Source organism: Salvelinus fontinalis, chromosome 19 (assembly GCF_029448725.1).
Source record: "Salvelinus fontinalis isolate EN_2023a chromosome 19, ASM2944872v1, whole genome shotgun sequence".
Taxonomy (NCBI): Eukaryota; Metazoa; Chordata; class Actinopteri; order Salmoniformes; family Salmonidae; genus Salvelinus; species Salvelinus fontinalis.
Window position 1 is genome coordinate 5,247,152 of NC_074683.1, and position 14,948 is coordinate 5,262,099.

At 41.5% G+C, this 14,948-nt stretch overlaps 1 protein-coding gene across 1 annotated transcript in view; it reads right to left on the reverse strand.

Moving 5' to 3' along the window:
* LOC129816244 (interferon alpha/beta receptor 1a-like) overlaps positions 1-14,948 on the reverse strand; it is a 29,924-nt gene that overhangs the window by 12,106 nt on the left and 2,870 nt on the right. Inside the window, exons 2-3 of the mRNA XM_055870489.1 lie at positions 3,894-4,026; positions 3,360-3,544 (exon numbers count right to left, since the gene is read on the reverse strand). Coding sequence (XP_055726464.1) covers positions 3,360-3,544; positions 3,894-4,026 — 318 coding nt within the window. The remainder of the gene's footprint in view (positions 1-3,359; positions 3,545-3,893; positions 4,027-14,948) is intronic.

Consider the following 14,948-nt stretch of genomic DNA (forward strand, 5'->3'; position numbering starts at 1 on the left):
TCAAACAGCACTTTAGTCCGTTTTGCCAGCAGCTCTTCGCAATGCTTCAAGCATTGAGCTGTTTATGACTTCAAGCCTATCAACTCCCAAGATTAGGCTGGTGTAACCAATGTGAAATGGCTAGCTAGTTAGCGGTGTGTGCGCTAATAGCGTTTCAATCGGTGACGTCACTCGCTCTGAGACTTGTAGTTGTTCCCCTTGCTCTGCAAGGGCCGCGGCTTTTGTGGAGCGATGGGTAACGATGCTTCGAGGGTGGCTGTTGTCGATGTGTTCCTGGTTCGAGCCCAGGTAGGGGCGAGGAGAGGGACGGAAGCTATACTGTTACACTGGCAACACTAAAGTGCCTATAAGAACATCCAATAGTCAAAGGTATATGAAATACAAATGGTATAGAGAGAAATAGTCCTATAATTCCTATAATAACTACAACCTAAAACTTCTTACCTGGGAATATTGAAGACTCATGTTAAAAGGAACCACCAGCTTTCATATGTTCTCATGTTCTGAGCAAGGAACTTAAACGTTAGCTTTTTTACATGGCACATATTGCACTTTTACTTTCTTCTCCAACACTTTATTTAAACCGAATTGAACATGTTTCATTATTTATTTGAGGCTAAATTGATTTTATTGATGTATTATATTAAGTTTTCTGAATGAACACTTATTTGTTGTAATTGTCATTATTACAACAAAAAAAAAATACGTTTATTTTTAAATCGGCCGATTATATCGGTATCGGCTCTTTTTTTTTTGTCCTCCAATAATCGGTATCGGCGTTGAAAAATTATAAATCGGTCGACCTCTAGTCTTAAGAGTGCGATTTGCCAAGGAAGGATACTCTGAGTGCAGCCCAACCCAGAAATCTGGCAGTGGCTTCTGATTAAATTACATTTTCACAGAACCGCTTGTTGCAATTTTGATGAGGCTCTCTTGTTCAGATAATGGTAAGTGGACTGGAAGCATGAAAGGGATAATGAATCCAGTTGTTTGTGTTATCTGTTTCGGGAAAGTACCTGCGTAATTGCGCAACAAACTCAATCAGGCGCGTCGCTATATCACATTTGACATTGTCCGTAAGCTTGAGTTCATTTGCCCACAAAAAAATCATACAATGATGGAAAGACCTGTGTGTTGTCCTTGTTAATGCAAACAGAGAAGAGCTCCAACTTCTTAATCATAGGCTAAATTTTGTCCCACCCATTGAATATAGTTGCGGAGAGTCCCTGTAATCCTAGATTCAGATCATTCAGACGAGATTAAACATCACCCAGATAGGCCAGTCGTGTGAGAAACTCATGCAAGCGGTCAGACAAGTGAAAATTATGGTCAGTAAAGAAAACAACGATTTTTTTCTCAATTCAAAAGAACGTGGCAACACTTTGCCCCATGATAACCATAGCACTTCTGTATGTTGTAAAAGCGTTACATGGTCGCTGCCCATATCATTGCATAGTGCAGAAAATACATGAAAGTTCAGGGACCTTGCTTTAACAAATGTAACAATTTTTCACTGTAGTGTCCAAAACCTCTTTCAAGCTGTCAGGCATTCCCTTGGCAGCAAGAGCCTCTCGGTGGATGCTGCAGTGTACCCAAGTGGCGTCGGGACCAACTGCTTGCACGGACGTTACCACTCCACTACGTCTCCTGTCATGACTTTTGCACCACAAGTACAGATAAACATGAGCAGCAGCTACGTTTGGCTACATATGGACTGTTAGTGGAATTCCAACGAGAGAGTAACGGTTAATGTGATTGGATGTTAATTATTTGACTAGGCTACCCTTATTTGACATTGTGTTGATATTTCACTTAACACTAGATGGTTTAATTTTATTTTTGGCAGTGAAATGAGCCTACTCAGGCGAGAGAAAAACAACTTACCCAAATGTATAGCCCCGTTGGAAACTATAGGACTGTTTGAAAATGTGAATAAAAAATAAAATAATCTACACACTTAATTTTTTAAAACGTGAATCACAGTTTTATTTGGCGTAGCCTGAAGGCATTTTGCGTACCCCAGTTTGAGAATACCTGGTCTAGTGTATCCGGGATGATGCTGCTGATGTGACAAGCCTTTCAAAGCACTTCATGGATACTGACGTGAGTGCTACGGGGCAGTAATCATTTTAGGCAGGTTACCTTCGCTTCCTTGGGCACAAGGACTACAGCGGTCTGCTTGAAACATGTAGGTTTTACAGACTCAGTCAGGGAGAGGTGAAAAATGTCAGTGAAGACACTTGCCAGTTGGTCCGCGCATGATTTGAGTACACATCCTGGTAATCCGTCCGGCCCCGTGGATTTGTGAATGTTGACCTGCTTAAAGGTCTTGCTCACATCGGCTACCGAGAGCGTTATCACACAGTCGGCCAGAACAGCTGGTGCGCTCATGCATGATTCAGTGTTGCTTGACTCGAAGCGAGCATGAAAGGCATTTAGCTCATCTGGTAGGCTCACGTCACTGGGCAGCTCGTGGCTGGATTTCCATTTTGTACTCTAATAGTTTAAGCCCTGCCACATCCGATGAGCAGGGCTTCAATCTTAATCCTGTATTGACGCTTTGCCTGTTTAAATGGTTCGACTGAGGGCGTAGCGGGATTTCTTATAAGCTTCCGGATTAGAGTCCCACTCCTTGTAAGCGGCAGCACTAGCCTTTAGCTCGATGCGGATGTTGCCTGTAGTCCATGGCTTCTGGTTGGGATATGTACGGTCACTGTGGGGATGACGTGGTCAATGCACTTATTGATGAATCCGATTACGGAGGTGGTATACTCCTCAATGCCATTGGATGAATCCCGGAACATATTCCAGACATTTGAGAAACAGATGTTTCACAAATCCTCAACTGGCAGCTTCATTAAATAGTACCCGCAAAATACCAGTCTCAATGTCAACAGTGAAGAGGCGACTCCGGAATGCTGGCCTTCTAGGCAGAGTTCCTCTGTCCAGTGTTCTTTTGCCCATCTTAATCTTTTCTTTTTATTGGCCAGTCTGATATGGCTTTTTCTTTGCAACTCTGCCTAGAAGGGGTCTGTTTCTCAAACTAGACACTAATGTACTTGTCCTCTTGCTCAGTTGTGCACCGGGGCCTCCCACCCCTCTTCTATTCTGGTTAGTGTCCGTTTGCTCTGTTCTGTGAAGGGAGTAGTACACAGCATTGCACGAGAAAAACCCTACAATGAGTAGGTGTATCCAAACTTTTGACTGATAATGTATGTTGATGTGTGGTTGTGCTCAGATACGCGACTGCCTCTTTGCAACTGTGTTAATTATTTTGTTATCTTCTCATATTTACATCACTTTAGTTTGTGTTTTTAAATCGGTGCCAAAGTCAGTCTTCCCCATTTCCTCTCTCTCACCGTCTTTATCGGGGCAGAAGTCTTTAAGGACCCAGTCTGAGTTCAGTTCGTCTGCACTGGCTCGGACCCTGAGCACATACATGCCCAGGTAGTGCAGATCAGAGCCTGTGAAGTTACAGTGGGTATGTATGGTCCTCTCACACACACGGCTCCAGTTCTTCTTCTTCCTCTGCATCTTGTACTTCCTATTGGGGAGAGAGAGGGTCACTGATTTACATTTTAGTCCTTTAGCAGACATTGCTCTGGATAAGAGTAATTGGGTTTAACCGCCTAGCTCAAGGGCACATCGACAGATTTTTCACCTAGTCGACTCTGGGATTCTAACCAGCAACCGTTTGAGCCCAATGTGCTCAACAGCTAGACTACCTGCTACTGATGGGAGGCAGTCTTGGCCAAATACCAGATCATGACACTCATATTGTAGCGCAAGACAAATTAGACCAGCCACAGTTTGGGTGTACTGTAGCATGCGAGATATATTATGTGACATGGGGAGTGGGGGAGGATGTGTCCAAGAGTGTGATACTGTCTTACCCCATGTACTCTGCAGTGAAGGTAACAGTGTTGCCTGTGGTCGTCTGGTCCCGGTCCCAGTCCCATGTTAGTAGGTACTCTGTGTTCAGGGTGAGCAGAGTCAGGTTCTGAGGTACAGGCAGCTCTGCAAGCACTGAAACACACAAAGGAAGACATTTGGTATGGTATGCTATAGGATGTGAATTGGGGTCACTTCCATGTAAAAGGATGCATGAGCACCGAACATGTGAAGTTTATAGGAGAATATCAAATTGGGTGCCAAACGAAAGCAAAGAGATTATATATTTAGGACATGACAGGATCGATACATTTTACAAATTTGGCACAAGTAAACCTTTGATTTCTGGTCAAACAGACTTTAGAAAACATCTTCAAGAAATGTTTTATTTCTTATACCTTTTTCACATCAAAACAGACCACTGCCAACTAATAACCACATTTAGCATTTGGATAAATAATTAGCCTTCTGTAAGTTTAAGGAGAACTTTATCTAAAGTTCCATGCATAACACATGTATTTATCAACATTTATAATGAGTATTTCTGTAAATTGATGTGGCTCTCTGCAAAATCACTGGATGTTTTGGAAGCAAAACATTACTGAACGTAACGCACCAATGTAAACTGCGATTTTTGGATATAAATATGAACTTTATCGAACAAAACATACATGTATTGTGTAACATGATGTCCTATGAGTGTCATCTGATGAAGATCAAAGGTTAGTAATAAATTTTCTCTCTATTTATGCTTTTTGTGACTCCTCTCTTTGGCTGGAAAAATGGCTGTGTTTTTCTGTGGCTATGTACTGACCTAACATAATCGTTTGGTGTGCTTTCGTCGTAAAGCCTTTTTGAAATCTGACACATTGGCTGGATTCACAACAAGTGTAGCTTTAATTTCGTGTATTGCATGTGTGCTTTCATGAAAGTTTAATTTTTATAGTAATTTATTTGAATTTGGCGCTCTGCATTTTCACTGGATGTTGGCCATACGGGATGCTAGCTTCCCACATATCCCAGAAAGGTTTTAAGAAACATTGCCTTGTAATTATGCCAACAAAAACCCACATACCCAGATATTTTCCAAATTCTCTCCCTCGAGAGGGAATATAATGAAAGTTCACAGAAGTAACAAGGTAGACCTACCAATTATTGTTTACTTAATAATTCATAAACAAAAATGTATTTAAGTGATTAAAACTCATAATTATGTTACCAAATCATTAATAGAATTACCAAACAATTACAATACATCCATTATGTATTTAATTGACTGCAATAGGAAATCATAGTAGTCACAAACCACAGTTGGGTCACCTGCTACTGTCCTCACTCCACTGGCATACATTTATGTTCAGCTCAATGTTTTATTTCTCTTTCTGTCACATGGTCAAAGCAAGAGTGTGAAAACAGTCTGGACAACCCCTCCCTCCCTCCCTCTAGTTAATGTCACCTCTCCCGGCTCTTACTGACACCTACCCATGAGCCCCCTCTTTCTATTTACTGTAACCAGCATCCACACCCCCTGAGCACAGACCAATATCAGACGTCGAAAAGTAGTTGAAATTTGGTCAGTCCGCCATGGCCCTGATTTAAATGTACACAGATGTCGTTTTTGGGCCGTTCACTGCCTTGATTCCAACGTCTACAGACATTGGTTTTTGGTCCGGTCCAGACTGGCCATGATTTGGGCCAAACATATACGTCCATGATTAGTGACCCAACCAAATCATAGACATCTATGGTTTTACAAATTTGGACAGCACAGCAAAGCAGAGTAGAGTACAATACTAGCGATTCAAATTTCGATCGATTTTGCTGCCGACTAACCGGCCCACAAACGGTTAAATTTTTTCCAAACAGTAAAATGACGTGACCAACAGAAAATACTACGTATGCATACATGTAACGGCCGTTTTTTTATTAAGAGCTTAGTGGTAACATGCAACAATAGCAAGCCAATTGTATTGTCTTACAGTTCAAAAGGCTAGACTTATTGAACATGTAACTCCTGTAATGAAGCGGCTAATAAAACTATTCAAACATTTGCTAAAATGCAATTCACCGGGAAACACAGTTCTAAACAGCATATGTGAGCGGTTCCATGTGACAAAGATGAAAATCTCTATTAGAAACTTTTTCACCACTTCCGAATTAGTCAAAGTTCTGCTCCCATTCATTTTGAACAGGGGGAAGGTGAGTGGTGAGAACCCTGCTAGTGGAGTTTTATCTCTGCTCTAATTTATGCAAATTGCACGTGGCCACCACTGTCGTTAACCAATCAGGTAAGGAGCAAATATGATTGAAAATCTTCCGTTCATGAAACATAGTTCTGCCTGTCATTAGTGCCGGGCAAATAAAAACAAAGTATGATGGAGGACAGCAAATCAATCATTGCTGTGTCTGGTTTTCCAATTCTAAATGAGGTCGCTTTGCTAGAATAAAGAGACAAAATCAGAAGGCCAATGGCATGGAGGATTGCAGAGATTTTTGATGATGGTGAAGAGAAATTTACACACATTTTTTGCTTGTGCTGTCTTGCGACAGTAGTGATGTGCAGTATTTCGAAAGATTTGTTCTTTCTGAACAACTCTTTTTGTCCTCAGTGACTTGTTAATTTTAGTCATTCGTTTGACCTGCTGGCTGCCAGCAATTAATTCTTAGTCAGTAAAAATAGCCGAACTTCCCATCACTACAAGCTAGCTATGAACCGCAATCAACCTAAACCTCAAAACTGTGATAAAGCTACCATTTGTGAATGTGTTGACTAAATTAAATTGTAAAATTCACCCACCAAAGGATAGAAGTCGCCAGTAACACACACTTATTACATTGTAAACGGAACATGAATTTCCCATGTAATATGCTACCAACTGGATTATGGTGATGGGTTCTAAACTTTGAATATTATGAATCCATAGTTATGCTAGAGAAATGAGGCGTGCCATATTCTAGGGTTTACACCAAAAGTTAATGGTTATCTGTAGGAGGAATGTATATGGTGTATGCAATTAAGCTTGGAATGTGCTGAGTGCAGGGAAGACGATCACATGTGGCAGGCACTGATATGGGTAGAGAGCTGTGGATTAGTGATGAAGGGGGTCGAGGTCAGGTCATGTCACATTAGGGGAGAAGGAACCGTTTATTGCCCGTATCACTTAACGGTATCTTAACATTATGATTCTCATATATTACAGCTTATGGCTCTTTCATTATATACAGTGGGGCAAAAAAGTATTTAGTCAGCCACCAATTGTGCAAGTTCTCCCACTTAAAAAGATGAGGCCTGTAATTTTCATCATAGGTACACTTCAACTATGACAGACAAAATGAGAAAATAAAATCCAGAAAATCACATTATAGGATTTTTAATGAATTTATTTGCAAATTATGGTGGAAAATAAGTATTTGGTCAATAACAAAAGTTTCTCAATACTTTGTTATATACCCTTTGTTGGCAATGACAGAGGTCAAACGTTTTCTGTAAGTCTTCACAAGGTTTTCACACACTGTTGCTGGTATTTTGTCCCATTCCTCCATGCAGATCTCCTCTAGAGCAGTGATGTTTTGGGGCTGTTGCTGGGCAACATGGACTTTCAACTCCCTCCAAAGATTTTCTATGGGGTTGAGATCTGGAGACTGGCTAGGCCACTCCAGGACCTTGAAATGCTTCTTACGAAGCCACTCCGTTGCCCGGGCGGTGTGTTTGGGATCATTGTCATGCTGAAAGACCCAGCCACGTTTCATCTTCAATGCCCTTGCTGATGGAAGGAGGTTTTCACTCAAAATCTCACGATACATGGCCCCATTCATTCTTTCCTTTACACGGATCAGTCGTCCTGGTCCCTTTGCAGAAAAACAGCCCCAAAGCATGATGTTTCCACCCCCATGCTTCACAGTAGGTATGGTGTTCTTTGGATACAACTCAGCATTCTTTGTCCTCCAAACACGACAAGTTGAGTTTTTAGCAAAAAGTTATATTTTGGTTTCATCTGACCATATGACATTCTCCCAATCTTCTTCTGGATCATCCAAATGCTCTCTAGCAAACTTCAGACGGGCCTGGACATGTACTGGCTTAAGCAGGGGGACACGTCTGGCACTGCAGGATTTGAGTCCCTGGCGGCGTAGTGTGTTACTGATGGTAGGCTTTGTTACTTTGGTCCCAGCTCTCTGCAGGTCATTCACTAGGTCCCCCCGTGTGGTTCTGGGATTTTTGCTCACCGTTCTTGTGATCATTTTGACCCCACGGGGTGAGATCTTGCGTGGAGCCCCAGATCGAGGGAGATTATCAGTGGTCTTGTATGTCTTCCATTTCCTAATAATTGCTCCCACAGTTGATTTCTTCAAACCAAGCTGCTTACCTATTGCAGATTCAGTCTTCCCAGCCTGGTGCAGGTCTACAATTTTGTTTCTGGTGTCCTTTGACAGCTCTTTGGTCTTGGCCATAGTGGAGTTTGGAGTGTGACTGTTTGAGGTTGTGGACAGGTGTCTTTTATACTGATAACAAGTTCAAACAGGTGCCATTAATACAGGTAACGAGTGGAGGAGAGAGGAGCCTCTTAAAGAAGAAGATACAGGTCTGTGAGAGCCAGAAATCTTGCTTGTTTGTAGGTGACCAAATACTTATTTTCCACCATAATTTGCAAATAAATTCAATAAAAATCCTACAATGTGATTTTCTGGATTTTTTCCCCTCATTTTGTCTTGGTTGTCTCTATTGTAAAATCATGTTCAGCAAATAAAAAAAGGTAGAATTACAACGCTCCCCAAACCTATTTTCCTTTTTGACATTTTATTAGCCTCATAATTGCCAACTCCTTATTTTGATTAACATTACTATACCTAGAATACAAGGGTTTAATTTGTACTAAACAATTTCATGTCACAAAAATAATGTAGGAAATCTTTCTGGTTTATGGGTTAGCCGCATATACATTATCTACTGGTATCATTTTAAATTGAGAACATACAGTACATTCGCAAAGTATTCAGACCCCTTGACTTTCCCCACATTTTGTTACATTATAGCCTTATTGTAAAACAGATTTTTTGTTTAAAAAATCCTCAGCAATCTACACACAATAAGCAAAAACCTATTTAAAAAAAATAATTTGCAAAAATGTATAACAGAAAAATCTTAATTACATAGGTATTCAGACCCTTTGCTATGAAACTCAAAATTGAGCTCAGGTGCATCCTGTTTCCATTGACCATCCTTGAGATGTTTCTACAACTTGGGAGTCCATCTGTGGTAAATTCAATTGATTGGACATGACCTGTGCCCCCTGTATATAGCCTCTCTACTGTTATTTTACTGCTGCTCTTTAATTATGTCATTTTTTACTTAACACTTATTTTTCTTCGTGGGTAGGGGGCAGTATTTTCACATCCAGATGAAAACCGTGCCCAACGTAAACTGCCTGTTACTCAGACCCAGAAGCTAGGATATGCATATAATTGGTAGAGTTGGATAGAAAACACTAAAGTTTCTAAAACTGTTAAAATTATGTTTGTGAGTATAACAGAACTAATATGGCAGGCAAAACCCCAAGGACAAACCATCCCCCCAAAAAATATTTCAGCCTACCACTGTTTCCAATGGCTTTCATGTTTATTATGAGGCAAAGTCCTCCCAGATTGCAGTTCCTAGGGCTTCCACTAGATGTCTAGAGTCTTTAGAAATAGTTTCAGGCTGGTTTTTGAAAAAATGAGCTAGAAGTTGTAGTTTTTCTAAGTGCCTCCCATTTTGGCTGTAGTGTTTCCATGCGCGTGAATGAAAACGCGTTTTGTTATTTATCTCCGGCAATGAACATAATATTCTCTGTCTTACATTGTATCGTTTATTTACGTATTAGGGTACCTGAGGTTTGATTATAAACGTTGTTTGACTTGTTTGTATAAGTTTATTGGTAACATTTGGGATTCATGTGTATGCATTTTGAAGGAGGGAAACCGGTGGATTATTGAATGAAGCGTGCCAGCTAAACTGAGTTTTTATGGATATAAAGGACGTTATTGAACAAAAAGGACATTTTGTGATGTAACTGGGACCTTTGAGTGCCAACAGAAGAAGATCTTCAAAGATAAGGCATTTATTATATCGCTATTTCTGACTTGTGTCGCACCTGCCTGGTTTAATTTTTTTTCCAGGGTTTTGTATGCGGGGCACTGTCCTCAGATAATCGCATGGTGTGCTTTCGCAATAAAGCCTATTTGAAATCTGACACAGTGGCTGGATTAACAAGAAGTTAAGCTTTATTTTGATGTATAATACTTGTATTTTCATGAATATTAAATATTTATATTTCTGTAATTTGAATTTCCCGCTTTGCAATTTCACCGGATGTTGGCCAGGTGGGACGCTACCGTCCCCATTCTGTCTGCAGGCATCTTTGAATCATAATTCAGAGCAGATATTTCAGAGTTTTTAGAAAACATGGTTGCATAAAAAAACAGATTACTATATATCTGTTAGCCAAACATTTAATCTGCACAGTTCTTCCAGTAAATGTGTTTTTGTGAAATGTGTGTAAATTTTTCAAAGTAGTCCAGAGTTGTATGGTTAGCTAAGCTTTGAAATTCATGGTTTTTGTTTGGAATACATTTTAAAGTGAAAAACCTGAGTCTCAGCGTAACTTCAATACTGTGGAATTGCCCTTGGTCCGTACAAATGTGTGTAACCGCGACATTCAAACGAGGCCGCAAAGAAAACGAATGGGACTGTAGCGACTGTGTTGACTTCAAATCTGGGGTGTGAACTACATTTCTATTCAAGCGTTGATCGACATGGTAATGGCTCTATAGTATTGGAGAAAGGTTTAAAAAACGGACCCTCCGTTACATCATGACGTGTCATGCCATAATACAGCACGCATAAAGCAACTATTTCTGTCTTACAATCTCTCTCCACCAGGTGTAGCACTTCTCTCATCGTTTAAAAACAAGAAATGGACATAGGTATGTAATGACACATTATAAAAACTCTTTATAGGGTTATATTTACATTTTAGAGGCGATAAGGTGATAAGTTGGACAGATCGAATGAAAAAAAAGCAGTTTGCCCCACACAACATATGTCCTTCTCACTATCACGCATTAGTTTCGCTTCCCCACCCACCATTTTTAAAAAGACCCGATGTAGCTCATTGCCTTGTTGAATTATGCAGAAACGGGCAGCGTGGAGCTCATGTCATTGATTTTGTTGGAAAAGGGAGAAATTGTGCTTTACAATGGTTTTGACATTACAGTTGATCTGGAAGTATTACGTTTTTGGGGCGCTAAAATAAGGTCAATTGTACGTACCAAGGCGATGTACAAAAGCGAGTGAGTTTACGTGGTATATATTTCCATAAATTAGGCTACGTATTTCATCGCTACTTCACAGCAACCACAAATTCACATCTATTTACAACAACAAAAATTTTTGTTGCTAAAATACCAATATAAATAACTCTAAAGACCAAAGAAGCAAAAACATCAGTGGTGAGAAAAGAAAGAATAGGCTATCCACGATGACATTGACCTCACTAGCTAGCCAGTGCTTTTATACCAATTGTACACAGCCATTTTGAATAGGAAAAACCCTGTAAAGCTAATCCAAGACAAGAGGTTTCAGCCTGCAGCGTGACTCAGACCTCGCAATACCACAACAGGAACTATCTGATGGGGGGGGGGGATAAAAAAAAGAATAATTTAGAGAATGGTTCCCTTAACAGCTGTGTGTGTGTGTGCCTGCTAAACTTCAGTGCACCTATGGGGCTGTGATTTGAAAGGGTCATTACACAATATTTCCCTATGATTCAATCTGTTCCTCTCACTCTTTTTCCACTCTCTTTCTCAGTCGCGACTCAGAATGTCTAGCCCTCTTTCTAGATTGGGAGGGCCTTGATCCAGATGAACACAATTACCCCAACCTCCTGATGGTGGCAGGCACAAACACTAGTGATATGCGGGTTGACCCATAACCCGCAGTCTCTGCAGATAAACACACGGTGGACGGGTTCAGGGTTATTAAATATTGTTGAATAAAGAGAAATAATACCTGTAAAAGAAATCCATAAATGGACCATTGTGCAATTTAGGCTACATTGAGGTTTTTCTTTCATTATTTTAGGCTATCTGGTATTACTGTATAAGCCTAAAATTCAGTCCTTAAAAAGGGAAACAAGCTAAGCAAAGAGATGTATTCAATCCACTAATACTAAACATGTGTATTTAACACAACATATATATTTTGTATTTTGATCGTCTACAAGGTTTATTTGGAGGTATGGTCAGCGGCATTTTAAATTGCCATAGTAACGACTGTGTTAGAGTTTTTGCGCAAAAAATGAAACGAAGAGAGTGAGGTCAAGTGTGGACAACGAAGATGGCAATAAGTAGTAATTCAAACATGAACTGTATAGCGCCAGGCTGTATGAATTGGCTCGCACTTCGCAGAGGCAGACTTCACGATGAAGGGCACTTTCGATGCGGCAACTGGGAGTTACCGAATAGAAAGTAGTCATAGGCCTATGTTGAAGCCCTCTTCTTGTGCCTCCATTTGACATTGAGGGTTATGGTGTAGGGGTAACCGACCGACCATCATCAACATCTCAAAAACGACTGAAAGGAGGAGGCAACGCGAGTCAATGCAATGGAGCCTGAGGTAACGTTAACCGGTCATGACTGTTGTTGACTAGGCTAGCATTAGACACTGAACAACTTTGTTGCAACTCTACTTCAAGGTAACTAGGTAATTGTGTAACACCCCCAGCAAATAACATCAGCAAGCAACTCAACTGCAGCTAAAATTGCAACAGTTTCTCCGTGTACCCGTTATTAGGTAGTTACTGTAGCTAGCTTCCACCTCAGATAGTCAACTACTGTAATACATTTTGTTGACATATTTGTTTTTGTAATGTTAGCTCCTCCTCATTTAGCTAGACTGAAGTTGACACAGCTTCTTTTTTTATTGAACTAGGCAAGTCAGTTAAGAACAAAATATTACTTACAATGACGGCCTACCAGTGAACACTGCCTTGTTCAGGGGCAGAACGACAGATTTTTACCTTGTCAGCTCGGGGATTCGATGGCCCAAACGCTCTAACCACTAGGCTACCTGCCGCCCCAATGTTAATGTTTGCTGAAAAGTAAATGTCCCTATATTTGCTGTGTGTGTGTTTGTGTCTTGACAAAGCATACAAGACAGGAAGCTTGTTAATGCCAACTGATATACACTGCTCAAAAAAATAAATAGGAACACTAAAATAACACATCCTAGATCTGAATGAATGAAATATTCTTATTAAATACTTTTCTTTACATAGTTGAATGTGCTGACAACAAAACCACACAAAAATGATCAATGGAAATCAAATTTATCAACCCATGGAGGTCTGGATTTCGAGTCACACTCAAAATTAAAGTGGAAAACCACACTACAGGCTGATCCAACTTTGATGTAATGTCCTTAAAACAAGTCAAAAAGAGGCTCAGTAGTGTGTGTGGCCTCCACGTGCCTGTATGACCTCCCTACAACGCCTGGGCATGCTCCTGATGAGGTGGCCAACTCCTGGACAGTCTGTGGTGCAAAGTGGCGTTGGTGGATGGAGCGAGACATGATGTCCCAGATGTGCTCAATTGGATTCAGGTCTGGGGAACGGGCGGGCCAGTCCATAGCATCAATGCCTTCCTCTTGCAGGAACTGCTGACACACTCCAGCCACATGAGGTCTAGCATTGTCTTGCATTAGGAGGGACCCAGGGCCAACTGCACCAGCATCTGGTCTCACAAGGGGTCTGAGGATCTCATCTCGGTACCTAATTGCAGTCAGGCTACCTCTGGCGAGCACATGGAGGGCTGTGCGGACCCCCAAAGAAATGCCACCCCACACCATGACTGACCCACTGCCAAACCAGTCATGCTGGAGGATGTTGCAGGCAGCAGAACGTTCTCCACGGCGTCTCCAGACTCTGTCACGTCTGTCACATGTGCGTGTGAACCTGCTTTCATCTGTGAAGAGCACAGGGCGCCAGTGGCGAATTTGCCAATCTTGGGTGTTCTCTGGCAAATGCCAAACGTCCTGCACGGTGTTGGGCTGTAAGCACAACCCCCACCTGTGGATGTCGGGCCCTCATGGAGTCTGTTTCTGACCGTTTGAGCAGACACATGCACATTTGTGGCCTGCTGGAGCTCCTCTCTCCTCCACTCGTTACCTGTATTAATGGCACCTGTTTGAACTTGTTATCAGTATAAAAGACACCTGTCCACAACCTCAAACAGTCACACTCCAAACTCCACTATGGCCAAGACCAAAGAGCTGTCAAAGGACACCAGAAACAAAATTGTAGACCTGCACCAGGCTGGGAAGACTGAATCTGCAATAGGTAAGCAGCTTGGTTTGAAGAAATCAACTGTGGGAGCAATTATTAGGAAATGGAAGACATACAAGACCACTGATAATCTCCCTCGATCTGGGGCTCCACGCAAGATCTCACCCCGTGGGGTCAAAATGATCACAAGAACGGTGAGCAAAAATCCCAGAACCACACGGGGGGACCTAGTGAATGACCTGCAGAGAGCTGGGACCAAAGTAACAAAGCCTACCATCAGTAACACACTACGCCGCCAGGGACTCAAATCCTGCAGTGCCAGACGTGTCCCCCTGCTTAAGCCAGTACATGTCCAGGCCCGTCTGAAGTTTGCTAGAGAGCATTTGGATGATCCAGAAGAAGATTGGGAGAATGTCATATGGTCAGATGAAACCAAAATATAACTTTTTGCTAAAAACTCAACTTGTCGTGTTTGGAGGACAAAGAATGCTGAGTTGTATCCAAAGAACACCATACCTACTGTGAAGCATGGGGGTGGAAACATCATGCTTTGGGGCTGTTTTTCTGCAAAGGGACCAGGACGACTGATCCGTGTAAAGGAAAGAATGAATGGGGCCATGTATCGTGAGATTTTGAGTGAAAACCTCCTTCCATCAGCAAGGGCATTGAAGATGAAACGTGTCTGGGTCTTTCAGCATGACAATGATCCCAAACACACCGCCCGGGCAACGAAGGAGT